The following is a 20,798-nucleotide window of genomic DNA, read 5'->3' as shown; positions in this document are numbered from 1 at the left end:
CCCGCCCGTACAGTCCAGAGGAGTCAGTCAGCTCGCCTTAGCTGCACCGGGCTTTTGGCCAATGGTTTTCTCTTTGCATAATAAACAATGTTGGGAACAGTGGGTCTAACGTAATTACCTTCAGCGGGGAAGGTTGCTCTTAATGTCTTGTATTTTTAAAGCCAAGAAACGCTACAAAACAAATCACAAATGAAATGAGAATGTGCAGCGGGTACGGAGGGGATAGCCAAAAGTTCTGCTGAAACTGAATCATAAATTCACAGACTTGGAGGATGACTCAGCAACTCTTTGGGAAAGAGGTCTTAATGAGCCAGGAAAAAAAAAAAGAAGCATGGATCCGGTCCAAAATACCAGAGCACAGAGAAAGAATGTTGCTTATTGTTCATTGTATACCTGCAGATAGACACACACGTTAGAGGAGGGGGGGGGTTCTTATTCAGATTTCACCTGGCCTCTGCAACCCCTGTACTCCGTAGAGCAGCCATGAATTGAGTTTATTGTGAGGAGCCGAGCGGGAGGAGGGCAGATGACTATGACGGGGGGGAACTGCAGTGAAACATTTACAACTTCTGCGAACACGTCCATGCTAATGAAGCAAAGAAAAGACCCACTGTGGAGCATCGGCAGGGCTTCAGTGGTGACACTTCCATTAGTGAGAGGAAGAGGGGATGTCAAAAAACTAGTCCATTATCCTCGAGCAGCTCCTCTCATCAGATACTCTGATCATCACACACACTGGTGCTCACCAGAGGGACTGCCCAGCTTTTTATGGAGTTCCAGATTGATTTTATATCTTAAAGGCTTCTCATCCGTGAACAGAAAAGCTGTTTCCTAAAGAGGGAACACTTTGCGGATGAGTTAAAAGATAAAGGTACTTCCAACTTGGCAGCATGTTGTTATTAGACACGTCTCTGAACACATTTCCTTCTTTCCAACCACTCCGACTCCACAGACTTGCTGTTTCTTTAGGTGTGCCATCATGATGAGCAGAGCTGGGAAGTAGTGGAGTACTAATACTTTGTTACTGTACTAAACATTTTCTGGTATCACTACTTTTTTCCACAACTTTTTTTTCTGACGACTTTTTACTTTAACGTCTTACATTTTTAACACACATACCTGTATTTTCTACTTCTTTTCTACATTTTCAAAACATTGTCACTTTAGTTTGAACCTGCGTTTGGTGGCGTGATCATTATTATTTATGAGTCATTGTGTGCCGTGTATCCATCATTTCCTGGTCTTCTCTGAATAAGAGCGACCAATGAGAACTCCAGTCTATTTCCATCATCCTCTGAACCGGAAGCAACTGCAGCACCTTATTATCCAAAACCAGCCAGTTCCAGAACCGTAGCTAGCAGAATAATAAGTAAGTAAGTAACATTGTATTTTTATAGCACCCTTCTCAACACAAATGTACAAAGTGCTTTACAGACAGTACACAATAAAATACACAGTTACAGCTGTAAAATGTACAATAAAAACCAGTGTAGGGACAGCGAAAAACTCACCTCCCCCGACACCCCAAAAGCTTGTCGGAAAAGGTGAGTCTTCAGCTGCCCCTTAAACATTTCCACTGAGACAGCGGCTCCCAGGCCCTGGGGGAGATCATTCAAAAGCCTTGGAGTCACCGCCTCAAAGGCACGATCCCCCTTAGTTTTTAGCCTGGTCCATGGCACCCTTAAAAGGCCTTGCTTGGGGGACCTCAGGGCCCGGTTTGTCCTGTAAGGGTGGACCAGGTTGTGAATGTAGGCAAGGGCTTGGCCATGGACAGCTCTATATGTAAAAACAAGAACTCTGAACTGTATTCTGAGATGGACAGGGAGCCAGTGCAGGGCGGAAAGGATCGAGTTATGTGGCATGTTTTTTGGACCGAGTGAGTAATCTGGCTGCAGCATTTTGGACCTGTTGTAACCGGTGTGTAGATGTTTTGTTGAGGCAGGAGAACAGAGAGTTACAGTAATCAAGCAGGGACAAGATAAAGGCGTGGATAGCCATCTCGCCCATCTAGCCCCTGAGCTTGGTAATGTTCCTGAGGTGGAAAAAACATGTACGTGTCAGAAGTTTGATGTGTTTGTCCAGTAGCATAGTATGATCAAAATTTACACCAAGGTTTTTGATATTAGCCGTAACGTTGCCACTAAATGGTTCCAGATGGCTTGCTAACTTAGAGGCGATGTTATCAGCCGCTAAGATCAAGACTTCGGTTTTTAACGCATTGAGCTGTAAGAAGTTGCTAGACATCCACTCCTCAATGGAAGACAGACATGCAGTCAGGGTGTTTAAATGTTCAGGTTTTGCGGGTTTGAAAGAGAAATACATCTGAATATCATCCGCATAACAGTGATACGAGACACCCTTGAACTGGCTAATTAAGGGGCCTATGGGAAACATTGTAAAGGGGAAAAAGACTGGGGGCTAAAACAGAGCCCTGGGGCAGTCTGCATGATAGAGGAGTTCTGTGTGAAGAGAATGGGCCCACAGCCACGGAGAAACTTCTCCCACTGAGGTACGAGGCAAACCACTGCAGGGCAGACCCTGAGATGCATACCCACACCCTGAGTCTGTCTAGCATGATGGCGTGGTCCACCGTGTCAAATGCTGCAGTCAGGTCCAACAACACCAGAACTACACACCTGCATCTGATGCCGTCATTGGAAACCCTGAGGAGAGCTGATTCTGTAGAGTGATGTTTTGCGAAACCTGATTGGAATTTGTCAAGGAGGTTATCGTTATTCAGAAATGTGTTGAGTTGGTTAACAACAACTTTTCAAAAAATGTGGACACGAATGGGAGCTTTGAGATGGGCCTGTAATTCTTCAGGAGGGAGGGATCTAGATTGGGTTTTTTAAGGAGAGGCTGAACAACCGCCTGCTTAAAAATAGTTGGCAGACGTAAGGGTAGAAGAGGCAGAGAAGGGGGATGACTTAGTGAGAATACAGAGAGCAGGGGAGATATTCTAACCCATCTCCCTAACCCATGGCCACACATCAGAGAGATGTTCGCTATTATCGGCGCACAAAACCATTCATGGCGAATTCGATGCGAATTGTGTCGACCTAATACCCAGGAAGGTTTGGCTTTTGTCCTGTCCCCATTTTGGTTTTCTTTGCTTGTGTTCTAAATGGTGGTTTTTCACTGTTGAAACAGTCATGAGCTAACAATGACACAAGTTCTAATAGAAGATCTTTGATATTCATATAAAGTGAGGTCCATTTACCAGGTACTCTATAAAACAGTTGGTAGTTATCGTACAGTTATAGTACATTTCAAAGCCAATACTTCTTTACTTTTACTTGAGGAAAGACTTTTAGTCAGTACTTCTAGAGTATTTAAACACGAGCATCTGTACTTTTACTTGAGTAAAGGATGTGTGTACTTGATTGATACTTGATGATGAGTGTTTCTTTGGTAGAACTGCTCCTCCAGTTACATCATGACTAGCAGGCTGCTCTGTGGCCCTTTAAAGGTCACTGCTACCTGTGGCAACATTCGCAGGGCTTCTGGAGCCTGGGGGGAATACAGTCTGAAACCTGAGCGAGGCATTGTGTCATCACATTAGGCTGCCTAACATTGGTGCTTGGATAACTAACTAATAGTCTACAAACCCAGAAGAGGGAGGGTTATCCTGGGGAGATCATATCAGATTAATTGAAGCCAGATTTTACGGGGGGGCACGCTGGGGCCAGTTATTTTATGAGAGGGGCACATGTAATAAGCGACAACAGACATAAAGACTGTTTCACAATACAAAATGTCTTCAAGATTTTTTACATTTTTAATTCAGTATAAAGTCATAGCCCGCAAAAAATATAGAATACAATTACTGGTGTTTTAGTAACATACTTTTAGACAAGATACCATTTTATTTCATTATACTATTGAAAAAAAGGGTTAAATACTAAAATTCCTGGTATTTTCCTCAACACAGTCTTTGCTGTAACACTATCAGAAATTGTATTATCATATTTCTTTCTTACAAAAGCTGTTTTAGACATCGAAATTAGGCTAAACCCATGTTTTTACCTATTAAAGGACATGCCAAACTTTAAACTCAATCCCAAACATTACAGAATACTAATAACAATAGCATATTCTGCCAAGAAATGCATACTTTTATCCTGGAAGAATGAACGTCCCCGACCTTTAGACTGTTCCTAGATTAGATAACACATTTTTTACCTTTAGAGAAAATGACATTGGAAAACAATAAGCGTTGACATATTTTTCAAAATCTGTGGTTCCCATTGTTTCCTCACTAGGAAAATATATTCGAGATATGACCAGCAATGGAATGGTGCATGTGGTGGTTAATAGTCCTGACGTCGGATATACTAGTTGTGGTGTTGTCATTCTCTACTTTGTCGCCGTTAAATAATGATTTGTCTGTTTTACTTTGATGTTTTTCTTTTGTTTTCTATGTTTCTTTTCATGGCTCTGTTGTTCATTCTTTGCTTTGGTTTTGCCTATTTGTGCATTTGCGGATGGAGGGAGGGAGTGGGGAGTGTAGTGAGCGTACTGTGTGTATATGTCTAGCATACTGGAATGTAAATCAAATGGCATCGGTTATTGTACACTATAATGAAATAAAAAGACTCACAAAAAAAAAGAACAGCCGTTGACCTGTTGGAAAATTCAAACAGGAGACGTCTTAAGCCGCTTCTGATATCATGTTCTCCATTTCTGTAATTGTATTCAAGAGGAACAAAAGAACACCCTGCCCTCTTACATTATCTAACTTGAATTTCTTAAAACCTCCATTGCTTGTGAACAGTGGTGGAAAGTAACTCAGTTCATTTACACAAGTACTTAAGTAAAAGATTGAGGTATTTGTACTTAACTTGAGTATTTTTCGCATTATGCTCCTTTATATTTCTACTCCCCTCAGTTTATTTTACAGCTTTAGTTACTAGTGAATTACAGAATTACATTATCAATACAAAATATAAATCTACTCATACGTTATCACATATGATAATGGGTTAAGCTACCGAGTAATTACAATAAACCCCACTTTTACCAAGTGATGAACAAATTAATGCATCAATAATTATAATGTCATTTTAATATATACTGCTTAAATGGGCCATTCTGCAAAATGAGTATTTGTACTTTTGGTACTTAAAGTACACTGACAAAACTGAAATGTTGACTTTAATTAAATGTATGATGTCCACAGATTTCACATATCTGTATTAGGTTAGTTGAAAGCAATAATATTTAGTTTAAATACAAAATATTTGGTTCAACTCAATATTATTGCTTTCAACTAACCTAATACAGTGATGTGAAATCTGTTGACATCACACATTTAATTGAAGTCAGTGTTTCAGTTTTGTCTGTGTATATTTTGATGCCAATCTTTTGGTACTTTGACTTGAATACACTTTTAAATGCATTTGAGGGAAATAAACTGTTGGGATGGGGATGGGGGCGGGGCTCTTTGGAGGCCTCCCTGCTGTATCCTGACAGAGTTATCACACTCATTTCATCCACTTTATATCAGTCCTGTTAAGTCATCAGTATCTGGAGCCAAGTCTGGAGGCAGCCAGAGAGGGAATTAAAAGAGCACTTACTGTGGAGACGCTTTGGACAGACGGCAGGACCAAAGCGTCTTATACAGGCAGAGGAGCCTGTTGAAGCACAATACTGTAAGCAACAAACACATGACATCGTGTGCATCCTTAAAGGTCTCCTATTATGCCATATTTTAACAATATATTGTAGGGCCATATCTATACAAAACATGTCTGAAGTGTTTTGTAGCATGCCTCATCCCCCTCTATTACAGCCCTGTTCCTGAAGTGCTGATTCTGTGACTGTAGCTTTAAATGAACTAGCTGCTGCTGGCCGCGCCCCTTTGAAGCTGCTGGCCACGCCCCTTTGGAGCTGCTGCTGGCCACGCCCCTTTAGTGCGTCATGCTCTCTCTGAAGAGAGTTTTCTACCTGGAGAAACTCAGCTAAACGCTGTCGTGATTAAACCCCATATTATGTTCCAAACCACATCCAGCATTATTTCTGAAACAGTATGGAGCTCAAACGTTTCTCTCTCGGTTTACCACAAGGACAGGACCTTTATATTACACACAGTCTCTCCAGTACAGCGTTAGCTCTGAGTGTTAGCGCTGCTTGCTAATGTAAACACAGACCATAATACTTCCAGAAAAGAGTGGATTCAGCTCGCTGTCTGTATATGGGGGACGATAGGTTGGGACGTGTCACGTGGGCGGGACGTTGCCAGGAGTTTAATGTAAAGTCAGCTCACATTTTCCTCATTACGACATAAGAACAGCAAATCTGGATCAGCTCGTTTATACCCCCGTTTTTAGAGATGTGGGTAAGGAGGAAGAGAGAGGGTTGTATTTTCTGACACTGTGAGTCTCCTTACACACCGGGGACACATATGTATGTATGAAAGACATTAAAAAGTGCATTTTGCATAATAGGGGACCTTTAAGTCTGAACAACACAGTGAACACAAAGCCTTTTTGTATTTGTGGTTCAAAATCCATTTATATACAAGGGTTGGACACAATAACAGAAACACCTCTCTGTTTCTGACTCATCCAGTCAATTACATACCTGAAATTATTATTCTACTAAATGAATGCAGACACATTGGAGTGCAGTGTCTGACATTCTTTAAAACCTTTTATTATTGTAAAGAAAAAAAGAGCCTTTTCAATGATCTTCATGCCAAACCTCCCATAAGGAGCATCATAATTTTATTCAGCAATAAATACACCAGCAGAAATCTCAACCATCCAAACTCCACCGTTTCTATTTTCATGAGAAAAGAACCTTAAAAACAAGCTTGTGTGGAGTGTTTAATGAACAGAAACACGAGGAAAACACGAGTCTTTGGTATTTCAGTGAAAGAGTAGTCAGTGGACTCCACACTGTACTGGATCTGATATTGAGTGGCACTTGTTTTTAGGATGGCATTTCCTCCGATAGTACACATTATGTCAGCCAAAGGCACTTTATCTTTCTTCTGTTACTGATCAATGATTTATGTCATGGTTGTACAAACGTTTTTCATTGAGGGCCACATACAGAAACACATACGAAGGGCTGGGCCACTCGCTACAGTGAGGTCAATTATTCTTGATACTTGAATAAGCTTTAAGAAAACCGTCTACATCACAGCTCTCCATCAGGTGTCATTTATTGTGATACAAAAAGTGTTGGCAGCCCATTCCTTACAACAGAAGCCTCAGATTGCTGATAATAAGGGGAAATATGAAGGGTATATTTCAAACTGGATATGTAAATAAGTTATTTGGCTATTTTTAATAACTAAGATCAGTTAGAAAATGTTTTCAACTTCATGATTTTATGCATTTATTTCAAAAGTGGGCTTAAGTGCACATGATACTGTGAAATATCTGTTGACATATATATTTAAGAAGTACATATAAATTATATACATATATATTTAAGAAGTACAACATATAGGAAAAGTTCCAGATCTGGACCATGTTCCATTATACCTTTTGAATTGGCTGAGGGCCGATTCAAAATGGACAACGAGCCAGAGATGGCCCATTGGCCATAGTTTGGACACCCTTCTTTTATGTGGTAGTTGAAAGTTAAAAAATAATAAGAATGAATGAAATCATGTGGAGCGGGCGGCAGTAACCTGCTGCGACAGGATGGCAGCATGTAGGTGCAAAGACGATTAAAATACCTCAGGGAATAAAATCTGATAAAAGTAAACCTTTTAAATTAAGTAGAAGACCTCATTTTGAAGACTGATCCTCCCTTTGTTAAATCAAAGATTACTGATCAAATGTTTCAACATTACAGATGGATCACACACTGAAAAAACTGATACCTTGACTTTAATTAAATGTATTATGTCAACCGATTTCACATATCTGTATTAGGTTAGTTGAAAGCAATAATATTACATTTAAATACAAAATAATAGGTTCAACTTGATATTATTGCTTTCAACTGGCCTGATACAGTTATGTGAAATCTGTTGACATAATACATTTAATTAAAGTCAGTGTTTCATTTTTCTCAGTGTATGTACCTCCCCGTATTGTGTTAGGGGGTCCAAATTGTAGCAAGGCCCATTGTATGAACTCTGCAAAGTGATTATCAAATGTGGACCACCAACAGGATTAATGTTTCCAATGAAATAGGTAGTAGAAGCTAACAAAATGACATACTCTGGTAAAGTGCCTGCATCTCACAATTGTGCAACATGTACTCTGATGTCCATTTGCACCTTCCCCTATAAGGTAATAAATACTGGACCTACTCCCTCCTCTCATTTACTCTTCCTTTGGGTATCATGTTTGCACGTTTTGACGTTTTTCCATCAGTTTCTCCTCCAAACACTTAATCAGAATCGGGTCCACTTTGGGGTCGAATTTGTTAGCAAACCAGTGTCCAAAGTTCAGGAGCCAGCGCAGCTCCGCCGCTCCGTAAATGCAAACACTCCGCATGTGTATCCCCGTGCAGGCTGGGTAAAGATTTCCTTCTAAATAGTTCCACTTGACTAGTCGTGTCTTACTCCTCAGATCTGTAACGTCAGCCTCTGATCTGGGAATGTGTCCTGGCACCCCGGGGACCCTGACCAGGGTGGCCCAGAAGTGTTCATCTGGAGAGTATGTGTCAGCTGACCAGGCCAGAAAGTCCTTTGCCACTTGGCTGCTGCTAATGTAGTTCACAAAATCCTTTGAGAGGACAAAATATGCACTCCCGATGAACATCTCGATACCATGAGGAGGGACAGCTTTGAGCACTGTGGTTTTGACAGGAAGACGATGGTACTCGTAAGGCACATTTTTCAGCTCGTGCTTGAAGCTGAAGCGCTGTTTCTTGAGTTCACTGGGCCGGCTGGACTCTAGCATGTTGCTGCCGTTCAGCTGCTTCAGCTCCATCACCAGCTCATAGTTGGACTTGAGAGGAAAGTCCTGGCCACACAGGTTGATAACATACCTCCACTTGACCTCTGACTTCAGCAGATCAGAGAGGCAGTTGAGGTCGGCATTAAGCCTGCTGATGTGGGCATATTGCACAAATTCCAGTTTTGAGGCGATGAACACATTTGGAACACAATGAGCCAGGTTGGTGAGGGCCTTTATGAACGCCGGAGAGGACTTCTGATCATAGTGAATGCAGTAGATGTTATGAGGTGCATAGATGGCATGCAGAATCCGCTCCACCATGGGTGCATTCTTGTGCACCACCAGGGAGTAAGCCAATGGGAAGACGCGCTCTGCATCCTGCACCGGAGCCTCATTGTATCCTCTTGTTCTGATAAACGTGTGGCAGTCTGAGGTCAAAGTCACAGTGCTGTCATCGTCCACGTCAACTATGACTTTACGCTTTATCTCCAGAGCTTTGCCTATCTCCACAGGGTCCAGCTCGTAGATGGCAGTGCAGTTGATGTCGTGCCTTCTGGATAAGCTGACAGAGATTCCATAGGGCTCGATGTAGACGCTGTCCCTCACTGTCACTTTAATGTAGACCAGCTTGAGCAGACACACCGCCAGCAAAGACAGAGAGAACAGGAAGCACCTGTGTCTCAATCTATGTGTGTAGTAGGCACATCTTATTTTCATTCTGGGAACAAAGGGATAAAAAAAGACAAGAAAGGAAGACACTCATGGTGCACAACAGGACATTGTGAGAAGTGATTTAAGAGAGTCAAATATTTTAACCAATCAAAACAACTGAGTTAAGTTAATGTATCTTTACATTGTATTTAGGTGTATGTTAGATCTTTGAGGTATCCTAAGTAAATCATTAAAAGTCAGTCTTGGGACATACAGTTATACTGGATCTTACATTTTTTCAAATAATTGACTTTATGAGGCTTTATTTTAATCTGGTAATTGTGTTTTGGAAGAAGCTCAATTGTAGTAGTAGCTGTTTCTGGTCTTATTGAGCCTACCTTGCTCTCTAAAGTAGTCTCTGAGCGGCTCTCCTGCTATGCAAACTCCTCCTGCAGTTCCACATTAGAGCCTTAACACAAGGAAACATATGTGCATATTTAGTGTAAGGGGGAGAAAAGGCAGGAAAAGGACAATGGTGTGATAACAACAACAAACTGACTGAATTCAACACAAGTGTGCAGAGGGTGGGGCGTAAGTAATAGTTAAGTACTGTACTTAAGTGCAAGTTTGAGATACTTTACTTGAGTATTTCATGTTACTTTATACTTCTACTCCACTACAATTAAGATTAAAATGATGTAATATTATTCCACTTTTAATTTATTTAACAGCTTACGCTACTTTTAACAAAATGCATCTCCATAAATTAAACTAGTGGACTCACTTTTGAAGTCAAAAAAGAGTCAAATTATTTAAATATTTTACAAAAAGTCAATCAGAACTTGGTTTTCCACAACAGTAAAGTGCTACTTGATACAACATTATCTAGAAATGCCACAGATCCTAATAATAAATACATATATAAGTAAGGTATAATATACATATACGTATATCCCTTTTATTTTTCTAGAAAGTGATTTTAAGAAGTGCTTTGGGTGATTGGTATGAGGTAGATAAAATATGCATAACTGTGCATCAAACGAGCATAGGCTGAGTCAACAGTGTGAAAATACTGTTATTTGCACAGTTACCCAAATGCATCTTGAACCAAGTGACAACTGAAAACTTGTTAAACTCACTCTTCCGTGCATTTTTAGCTATTTAAGAATCAATAGAAGAATTATTTTTTTTAGACAATGCATTTTAGTTTCTTCTATACTCACATTGCATCACCTGCTGTCTTAAACAAATGTTTCCTGGAGCGTTTTCAATATTTCCTTTTTTAATTCAGATTCTTGATGCAAGCTCTTTAGCAGAGCCTTGTTAATAAATTATACTTTTAAAAAGTGATAATCAGCTGTTTCAAAAAGTGGTGGGGTTAAGTCCTCAGTGTGAAGGACACCTATAACGGGAGCAGAGGAGGGAGTACTCAGATCATTTACTTCAGCAAAAGTAGAAGTACTCAGATCATTTACTTCAGCAAAAGTAGAAGTACTCTGATCTTGTACTCGAGTAAAAGTAGAAGTACTCAGATCTTGTACTTGAGTAAAGTAGAAGTACTCAGATCTTGCACTTGAGTAAAAGTAGAAGTACTCAGATCTTGTACTTGAGTAAAAGTAGAAGTACTCAGATCTTGTACTTGAGTAAAAGTAGAAGTACTCAGATCATTTACTTCAGCAAAAGTAGAAGTACTCTGATCTTGTACTCGAGTAAAAGTAGAAGTACTCAGATCTTGTACTTGAGTAAAGTAGAAGTACTCAGATCTTGCACTTGAGTAAAAGTAGAAGTACTCAGATCTTGTACTTGAGTAAAAGTAGAAGTACTCAGATCATTTACTTCAGCAAAAGTAGAAGTACTCTGATCTTGTACTCGAGTAAAAGTAGAAGCACTCAGATCTTGTACTTGAGTAAAGTAGAAGTACTCAGATCTTGCACTTGAGTAAAAGTAGAAGTACTCAGATCTTGTACTTGAGTAAAAGTAGAAGTACTCAGATCTTGTACTTGAGTAAAAGTAGAAGTACTCAGATCATTTACTTCAGCAAAAGTAGAAGTACTCTGATCTTGTACTCGAGTAAAAGTAGAAGTACTCAGATCTTGTACTTGAGTAAAGTAGAAGTACTCAGATCTTGTTCTTGAGTAAAAGTAGAAGTACTCAGATCTTGTACTTGAGTAAAAGTAGAAGTACTCAGATCATGTACTTGAGTAAAAGTAGAAGTACTCAGATCTTGCACTTGAGTAAAAGTAGAAGTACTCAGATCTTGTTCTTGAGTAAAAGTAGAAGTACTCAGATCTTGTTCTTGAGTAAAAGTAGAAGTACTCAGATCTTGTACTTGAGTAAAAGTAGAAGTACTCAGATCTTGCTCTTGAGTAAAAGTAGAAGTACTCAGGTCTTATACTTTAGTAAAAGTAGAAGTACTCAGATCTTGTACTTGAGTAAAAGTAGAAGTACTCAGATCTTGTACTTGAGTAAAGTAGAAGTACCAGAGTGTAGGAATACTCTGTCACAGTAAAAGTCCTGCATTCTAAATGTTCCTCCAGTGAAAGTAGAAAGTACTCTCATCTAAATGTACTTAAAGTAGTGACAGTAAAAGTAGTCATTGTTTGATTGGTCCATTTCAGAATAATATCTCTGATATGTTTTATAATTATTGATCATTAAAGTGTTCTCAGAGCTGGTAAAGGTGCAGCTAGTTTGAATGGCTTTGTATACTGCAGGGTAGCTGCTGGATTTACTGCAGGTGAACTACAGTCTGATTTAAGGGCTGATTATATTTACCATCATTAATCCAGATCTGTAAAGTAAAGGTATTCAATAAATGTAGCGCAGTAAAAGTACATCATTTACCTCTGAATTGAAGTGGAGAAGAAGTAGCATAACATGGAAATACTCAAGTAAAGATACAAGTTTCTTAACATTACACTTAAATACAGTACTTGGGTAAATGTAGTTCCTTCCCACCTCTGGTGAGCAGTATTCCAGTCGGGAATCAGACTCCTTGTGGATAAGTTATGATTTCCTGCGCTAAGCACCGGACGGCTGTCTTTCACAGATTTGGAATCACACGATGAAGCACAATATTGTACCACTACTCTGTCCGGAAGCATATACCCCTGGCAACGGTACCGACTGATGATCAGTTAAAGATAGGCGAGGCAGCAGGCAATTTTCCACCCAACACGCGTAAAGAAGTACCAGAGTCCCGTGTGCTATGTCCGGGGATCCATCGCGGACTGGAGCTGCAGAGAGGAGTGGAGCCGAGAGGAGCGGCGGGGGTGGGGGGAGAGCCCGCCCACTGCCCCGCCACGTGCAGCACATCACCAGCACCTGATACATTCAGCACCCACTCACCAATGATTAACCCAAGGGGCAGTTTCTCATATCTGTAACACAGCTCCCCATCATCAGTGTGTCCATGTGTACGGTAAACAGTGCAGGGCCTCTCACAAGACTGACACACACACAGCTTCATCAAATATTTATTGTGTTTTTGCTTAAATGCAGTTGAACTCATTTAAAAGTACCTGAGCATGGTTTAAACATACTCAAAGAAAATGAGAAACACTGAAAAGGGTGTTTCTTCTACAATTCAAAACCTATAAATCAAACATTTGAAATGTGATTGGAAGTAACATTGGGCACAAGACATGGGTCATCAAACAGGTAAAACTCAACAAGTTAACTTCTCAGAAATAACAGCACTGGACAAAGTGTGGATCATTATTATAATTCCCCCCAGTCATCAGGGTCTTTCTCTAAGAGCTTCTCCCAGTAATAGTCCATTTGAGCACTTGGCAGCCATTCATCATCACCCACCAGATGGACGATCTTGATGTTCATTATCATTCTTCTCAGGTTGGCTGCCTCTGCAGAAACAGGAAAGGACATTTAAAACCTTGCTTTACATATCAAGTCCCTTTTATAAAGTAAATGTACAATTAATGTTGATGAGGCTGGTTGAAACAGTGCTGAGTGAAACTCCAGGTGGGAGATGTAGGAGGGGGCTGATTAATTATTGACACAGAAGAAGCCACGGTTCAGCGGCTGCCTGCCTGCCCTCTTCACTTATTGGAGTTGCTGTGAGTGAAATGTCACAGGCGGATGTATGTGTAAGGGAGGCTGGGTTAGGGTTAGGCAGCAGACAGGAACAACAGACCTGGGATAAGCCCCTCCTGGGGAGAAGCAGCGCTGCAGTGTTGATCACTGGGAGGAGCCTGCGCTGAGTCTCCTTCAGCCTCCATGTTCAATGAGTAATAAGACAAAGGTTTGCCTCTGAGCATCACCTGGAAGCACAGGGGAAGGAGTTCATCACAGATATATTTTAACACCATTGACACCTCAGATCATGAATGGTGATTTATTAATGAGAGTCAAAGTCTCCTGGGTTGGATATGTGATACCTGAGGGCGGATCCAATGCCTTTCAGCAGCAGCCATTACACAGGCCTGTTTAATTTTCTCAATGAGATGGAGGATACAGAGGACTGGTGTGCAGCTCTACAGCAAACACTCAATAATTTACAGCCTGATGCTGTGTCTGTCTCCACAGACCCTTACTGGCAGGAAGGAACCAGCAAACAAGTGAACCTTGTTCCACATAAACAGCTTAATCACCATGGATTCACTGTCCCAAATAAATTAAATACAAAGATTTAAATATCAATGCATTTGTGTAAGTACTGAGCTGATGCTACCTGCTCAGTTTGATTTCCTTAGTTATTCGTGTTGCCTTTGTGTTTGCCACTTTGTAATTGGTTTCCATGATTAAATGATTATTCACTCAGTGATTTAGAAAGTGTCCGCTGCAAAAGCCCATGTTTCCTTAAAGGCAAATATTCAAATCATGCATATATGCATAATGTTTTAAATGAGTGATGCACAATTCTTTTAGATTAAAACCATTCTTCTGTCCGTCGCTCGCAGCTCCAAGCCTCTGAAGACATTCATTTATTTAAAAGTTTCTGAACAACGGCTCACCGAGGTTAGGACCAACAGTTAGTGAGATAGAGCTTTTGTTAGGTTTGGGTGAAATAAAAGTACAGTGGGTATGTTGGTGCAAATGAAGGAACATGTCACCCAGTGCAACAGAGGCGCTCATTCATGTGTTTTCACTGACAGAGGGAGAAAGATTGATCAGGCTTTGGCAGCAGGGCCGCTGGTTGGCTGCAGCCTCTGCGTGAAGTTTGCATGTTCCCTTTGTGCCAGCTTGGTTTTTCTCCAGTTTCGTCATAGAGTCACAAAACAATACTGAGGTTTGTTAAGCGACCTGTGTGGTCCTAATTTATTGGGAGCTAAAACCCATTTTGTTCTGAGGGTTGGGATTCACTTTATAGTTTATCTTTGACTTCTAATTCAACAGTTAGAGTCCTACAAGAGTTAAATCAACTACTCCCATGGACACTTTGTAAAACATTAACACCGTGTCTTTCCTTGTAGACCGTGATGTAATCCTTTGCTCATTTCTGCACAATTTCTCCACTTAAAAACAGCACTTTGTTCATATTATTGTATCATATTCTTATCGTATTTCCTTGTTTTTGTAGATACAGTTTTTGATTTCTAAGAGTTTTTATAATATTTTGTTTTATAATAATTCAATATTTCATTTTGAATTATTTGACTGTGTTCATGCATGCACCATTATACACCAAAGCAATATACATTTAGCTGTAGATGAATATAAAACAATAAATAATCAGATTAATGTCACATTTAAATAAAGAAATGAGATTACTAGCAGGATTACAGTGACAATACATTTTGAAGACGTATTGAATTCATTTTCTTTAATGTAAATATTGAGGCTACTTTAATTCTTCTTTAATTTAAATACATCTATTTTTAATGTAGTAGGTAGACACATGATTTACTAAACACAAATACAGTCTATGCTTTTGATTAATGTATTAAGCTCAAACAGCATCTGTAAACCATGACTCCATTTTTCAGATCTTGTTTTTTTATTTTCTAAGGTTACAATGTTCCATAAATGTAAGTAAAAAACCTCTGATTGTTATTTATTTTCTCTTTATTTATTTGCATTGCATTTGATATTGAAATAAGTAATCAGGTTACAATACTTTTATATTTTGATACTGAGATCACATTTTTCACAGATCACATGTGACTGGTTAAAGTAACCCTTCCAACCCTAGTTAAAGGCATACCCAGGAAGGCCAGGCACTGTCATAGATCAATGAGTTCCAAGGGCTCTCAGATGCCAAAACACTGCACAGCTGTCAAGAATAATCTGATGCGATTCTTTACTTTTCCATCAGGACCCCCTGTTGTTGTCTCTTAGGAACGAATGAAGGGCGACACAGTCCGTCCGCACATGGCCAGAGGCTTCAGGCTGTTTGTTAGTAACAATAAACACAACATAGATGCTGCTATTCTCCTGTTCTGACTGCAGCGATGGTATGAAGGCAGTCTGGTGTCTAACCTTGTCCGATGCATACGCTGAGCTGACAGGGATGTTGTTACCGCGAATCAACTCCAGCCAGCTTTCTGGGGTCGGGTGAAGCTTGCCTTTGCTGTCCTTTATCGAGCCGTCATCCAGCAGGAGAGCAAGGTGCCAGCAACCCTGCAGAGGAAACAAACTCAGAATCAGAAATCCTTTGTTTGTCCTGCAAGAGAAATGTACATGATTACAGGGTTACAATACATTTTGAAATACAACTCGATATATTATAGGTAGACGTAATGACTGAATTTTCTTGGTGTTTTTTTTCTATGGTTTATATTTAGGCTACTTCTAGTTCTACTAGCTCTTCTTTATTTTAAATAAATCATTTTTTATGATACAATGATACACGTCATTATTAACACAATACGCAGACAATGGTAATAAATGTGAAATTGCAGGAGGGTATATTGCACTTTCATGTAAATTGCACAAAGTTTTATATTTTCAAACAGAGTTATTGCACATTAGGGGTATTCCAGTGTATGGGTGTGGGGGTCTACCAGGAAGGGAACCTTGTGCTGTAGCATTGTGGGATGATGGTAGGCATTCATGTTTTGTATATTCAAACTAATTGCAGCAAGTTAATGTCAAGGGTCCTGATAATAAGTCACAAGTCGCCAAAATCAAACATTTGTGCAAACATGTAATGTAATCAGAAATGTTCCCATAGTTACATCATTTGAGGCGGCAGTAGCTCAGTCTGTAGGGACCTGCTTAGGAACTGAAAAATACATGGCATGGACGGGTAGCTGGAGAGGTGCCAGTTCACCTCCAGGTGCATGTGTGTATTTGTAGTGTGTGTGTACACAATAACAGAGTGGAAAACTGAATTTCAGCTTCTTATCTTATCCTCTTACCTTTCATGTCATAAGGAAAGTTATTGTGTCTATTTTTTCAGATTGTTGGAAAATAAGTGTGTCAGGTGCAAAGCTGGGAGGAGTACTTACTAAAAGTATTTTAAGTAAAAGTAGAAGTACCAGAGTGTATGAATACTCTGTCACAGTAAAAGTCCTGCATTCTAAATGTTCCTCCAGTGAAAGTACAAAGTATTCTCATCAAATGTACTTAAAGTAGCGACAGTAAAAGCAGTCATTCTTCAGATTGGTGCTGAAGACAGATCTGCTGTTGATGTGGCCGTGGCAGACCTCACCTAAAATCCTGCCACTAAAGATACCCACCACTGTATATTAAATCCTGTCTATATGACATCTACCATTGTTAATCATATATGATTTGCATAAGTTTGTATTAGGGAAATAAGTGTTCCTCAGAATATGCGTACGTGAGACACACAAAGCGGACAGGTTCTTGAGGCTTCTTTGAGCCTTTGGGGCTTGGCTTGGGCTCTGGCTTCTTGGGAGAACTTTGGGCCTTAAGCTCTTGGTTTTAGGCCTTTACCCTTTTTTCACCTGATCCTTCGTACTTTACATTTTCCAATTTGCATTACTAAAGTTTCCAAAAGGGGGTTAGGGATTTTGGGATCTGAACATGGAGACTCCCAACCGACACAGGGTTTCTCCTCCAGGTGCAGTTTAGCAGACTGCACTGGAGTTCTACCAGCCCACCAACACCTACTGCACCCCACATTTCCGTTGATATCCTGGCAGTCGGACATGCAACGTTTTGGTGCCCGAAATAAGTGATACAACGGCAGCTGGTGATTTAAGCTATGCTGTGAGTTGCCATCCTAAGGAGACTACGGTGGTCTTACGTGTACTCGAAACCGAGGTTGGAGGCTTTAGGACAGCTGTTTTTACGGTGCCTTATCAGCATCGAAGATTTGGTATCAGACAAGACCTAGATATATAGTGTTATATCGAAGTCAGGTCCATTTCAGAATAATATCTCTGATATGTTTTATAATGATTGATCATTAAAGTGTTCTCAGAGCTGGTAAAGGTGCAGCTAGTTTGAATGGCTTTGTATACTGCAGGGTAGCTGCTGGATTTACTCCAGGTGAACTACAGTCTGATTTAATCCAGATATGTAGAGTAACTAAAGGGACTAAATACATGTAGTGGAGAAAAGTACACCATTTACCAAAATATTGAAATACAAGTAAAGTACAAGTATCTCAAAATTGTACTTTATACAGTACTTGAGTAAATGTGCTTAGTTACTTTACACCACTGGTCAGGAGTCAACTGTAGAGAGAACATGGTTAATAAATGGTTTAATGAGAACAGCATTGCCTAACCTTCAACACCAGCTCTAGAGCACTTCCGGAGGGAATGACTCCCCTCTGAATGAGGTCAGAGAGTTTTAATCGGTCTGGTTGAGGGGCGTTGCTTCGACGGCGACGGGCTCTCTTATTCAGCACATCAGTGGGTGTGGCAGTTAGCAAAGACTCTGTAGGGTTCCTGGCATTGTTCGAGGCTGCTGATCTGAATGAAGTGGACCGTGTAACGGGTCGATGGCTCTCCTGTCTTTGGCCGTTGTGATCTGAGCTGTGAGCTTCTCCAACTTCAGGGTCAGGAATGGAGAAGTGATTCAGCTGCTGTGTCTCTCCTGTACTGCTCTGATTGTTGGACAGTCTGGCCATGGCGGTTACATACGCCTCTTCCATATGTTTTTGCTTCTGGAGGACCTCCACCAAGGTACTCTGACCTGAAGATAGGGAGACAAGGCGAAGCCTCAGAATGCGGTCCTGGAAGGGGTCAAGCCGAGTCCTGCAGAGAATCAAACGGTACTGCTGGTCATTTCAAAAGTGTTGTGCTGAGTAAAAGATAATGGAGAAAGGCTTTAGATTACTGTTGTGTCTTTCAAAAAAGAGAGGTGGAGGTGAATAGAGACTGTTAAAGCATCTCTCTATTCACCCCAGATGGCAATACATGCATCTCAAAATACAATAAAAACATCTTGATATAAGTTTGAACCGACCACTGCCAAACCCGTGTTTTGTTTGTATTTTGGCTATACTTCCATCTGGTTTTAGCTTTTCCTGCCTTTATTAAATACAGCTTGAGATAGACAGGAAATGGAAAGAGGGGATGATATGCAGTAAAGACCACTATGATATTTCCACACTCTGTAAAGATGGCTTTTGTTTAGACTCAGCATGTCCTCAGATCACAGTAAAGCATTTGAGAGTGAAATTGGTTTATGCAAAAGCAAATAATTCAATATTATTGATCCTCAAATATTACTTTAGCTCGTTGTCATTTTCTTTATCAAAAGTGAAGAAATTCAGTTTTCTGTTAAAACAAATCAATTTTCTCACAAAAAGCTTCCCCGTGGCTTGTTCTAACAAATATAATACAAATATATATAATCTATGCAGTCATTGAAAACTGCTCTGTCTGCACGGCTGATCAAGTTTATTTACTTGAGAGATGAATTATTCCTTTGAGAAGACATTTGAAAGGAATTCCATTTAAAGACCTTATGCCGTGCACTATAAGAACGTCATGTCCTTTTGCCATTTTACACAATATGTTTTGCTCTGGTTTGCAATGCTTCACTTAAATCCTGGATGTAAGAAATCCTAAACTGACCGTAATTTCTGTTCAAGGTCATCCTTCTCCAACTGCTTTTTGGCAAGCACCTCCCGCAGCGTATTCTGGATTTGTATCAGAGCAGCATGATATCTGCCTAAAAAACAGCACAAGTCAACATTCTCCATACTTCCATTTGAAACCAAGCCCACAGTAATTTGCCTCTCCTATCATTTGCATTAGTATTGGTAGCTTGATATGCTGTGACTGTATACTTCTATTTGTGTGTACTTCTAATATAACACTGTGTGCAGAATATTAGGGATGTGAGTATTTTGACCCTATCATCATTTTTATTCATATTTTCCAACTCCAAGCTGTATAAACTTGAATAAGTATTGGATTTAATTACATCAGGTGATGTGTATTTGTGTAATGAAAGAGGGATCAACACCCTATATCAAGTGTGCATAATTATGAGGCAGCTTCTTTCCCTCAGGGAAAACTTGACAGACCAGATGGATGGGCCTGTGGCTGGATCAGGGACAGGCACAAAGCTCCACTTCGACTCAGGTATGGGCTGGTATTATGAAAGATGCGCTGGACCTTTCGGGTTGAAGTTGGACTCAAAATCAATTCCCAAACCTAAAGTCAGATTTTAGAAAAAACCCTTTCTTCCATCAGTGGTACAGGAGGAAGTCTGCATCTTCCACAAAGACCAGGATTTTCTGCAGGACAATGCTCCACCGCATGCATCGAAGTACTCCCCTGCGTGGCTAGCCAGTAAAGGCTTTAAAGATGAAAGAATATTGACATGGCCCCCTTCCTCATCTGACCTTAACCCTATTGAAAAAATGTGGGCCCGTCTTAAACAGGAGATTTACTGTGAAGGAAGTCAGCACACCGCTCTGAGCGGTGTCTGGGAGGCTCTGGTTGCTGCGGCACAAAAAGTTGATGGTCAACAGATCAAGAAACTGACTGAATGAATGGAAGGCTTGTGACTGTCATTGAAAAGAAGGGTATTAGTCACAGATTTTTTGGGGTGGAATGCCTGAAATGTTTATTTGTACAGTTTGAGTTGTTTGTTTACTATTCTCACTTCACCAGGTAAAAATAATCCAGTGAGGTGGGGAAACATTTAGTTGCATATATTAATTGTGCACACTAATAGTTGCCTAATAATTGTGCACACATAAAAATTCTCCTAAGAAAGCCAAAACCTCACTTTTACTTTCTTGTATATTCAGGTTTGAGGCTTATTGACCCAGAGTGCTGTAGTTGTCCAATAATAAAATGAATCCTCAAAAATACAACTTGCCTAATAACTGTGTAGCGTGTAAATGGTGTTTGTGACCAGTTACTTCTACCTGCATCCTCCAGATCAATC

The 20,798-nt window shown here is 40.2% G+C and overlaps 1 protein-coding gene and 1 long non-coding RNA gene across 4 annotated transcripts; one reads left to right on the top strand and one right to left on the bottom strand.

Moving 5' to 3' along the window:
* Window positions 1–6,690: 6,690 nt before the first annotated feature.
* Window positions 6,691–12,759, bottom strand: gcnt4a (glucosaminyl (N-acetyl) transferase 4a). Of its 3 annotated transcripts, none has more exons than XM_063896391.1 (3): window positions 12,708–12,759; window positions 9,914–9,984; window positions 6,691–9,582 (listed from the first exon to the last, which is right to left on the bottom strand). In XM_063896391.1, exon 3 carries the CDS (start codon window positions 9,579–9,581, stop codon window positions 8,304–8,306), a length of 1,278 nt encoding a protein of 425 aa, XP_063752461.1. In that variant the 5' UTR covers window position 9,582; window positions 9,914–9,984; window positions 12,708–12,759; the 3' UTR covers window positions 6,691–8,303. The 3 variants fall into 3 exon arrangements, with proteins under 3 accessions (XP_063752461.1, XP_063752459.1, XP_063752460.1); XM_063896389.1 differs by having other exon boundaries at window positions 12,474–12,734; XM_063896390.1 differs by lacking the exon at window positions 12,708–12,759 and adding an exon at window positions 12,360–12,485 and having other exon boundaries at window positions 6,691–9,984.
* A 5,578-nt stretch (window positions 12,760–18,337) lies between these two features.
* Window positions 18,338–20,588, top strand: LOC134874246 (uncharacterized). Its single transcript, XR_010167038.1, has 3 exons — window positions 18,338–18,663; window positions 19,911–19,984; window positions 20,096–20,588. It is a non-coding gene; the product is annotated as an uncharacterized LOC134874246 (long non-coding RNA).
* The last annotated feature ends 210 nt before the right edge of the window (window positions 20,589–20,798 follow it).

Source organism: Eleginops maclovinus, chromosome 12 (assembly GCF_036324505.1).
Source record: "Eleginops maclovinus isolate JMC-PN-2008 ecotype Puerto Natales chromosome 12, JC_Emac_rtc_rv5, whole genome shotgun sequence".
NCBI lineage: Eukaryota > Metazoa > Chordata > Actinopteri > Perciformes > Eleginopidae > Eleginops > Eleginops maclovinus.
Note: the sequence above shows the minus strand (reverse complement) of the source record. Positions and strands in the feature narration are given on the sequence as shown.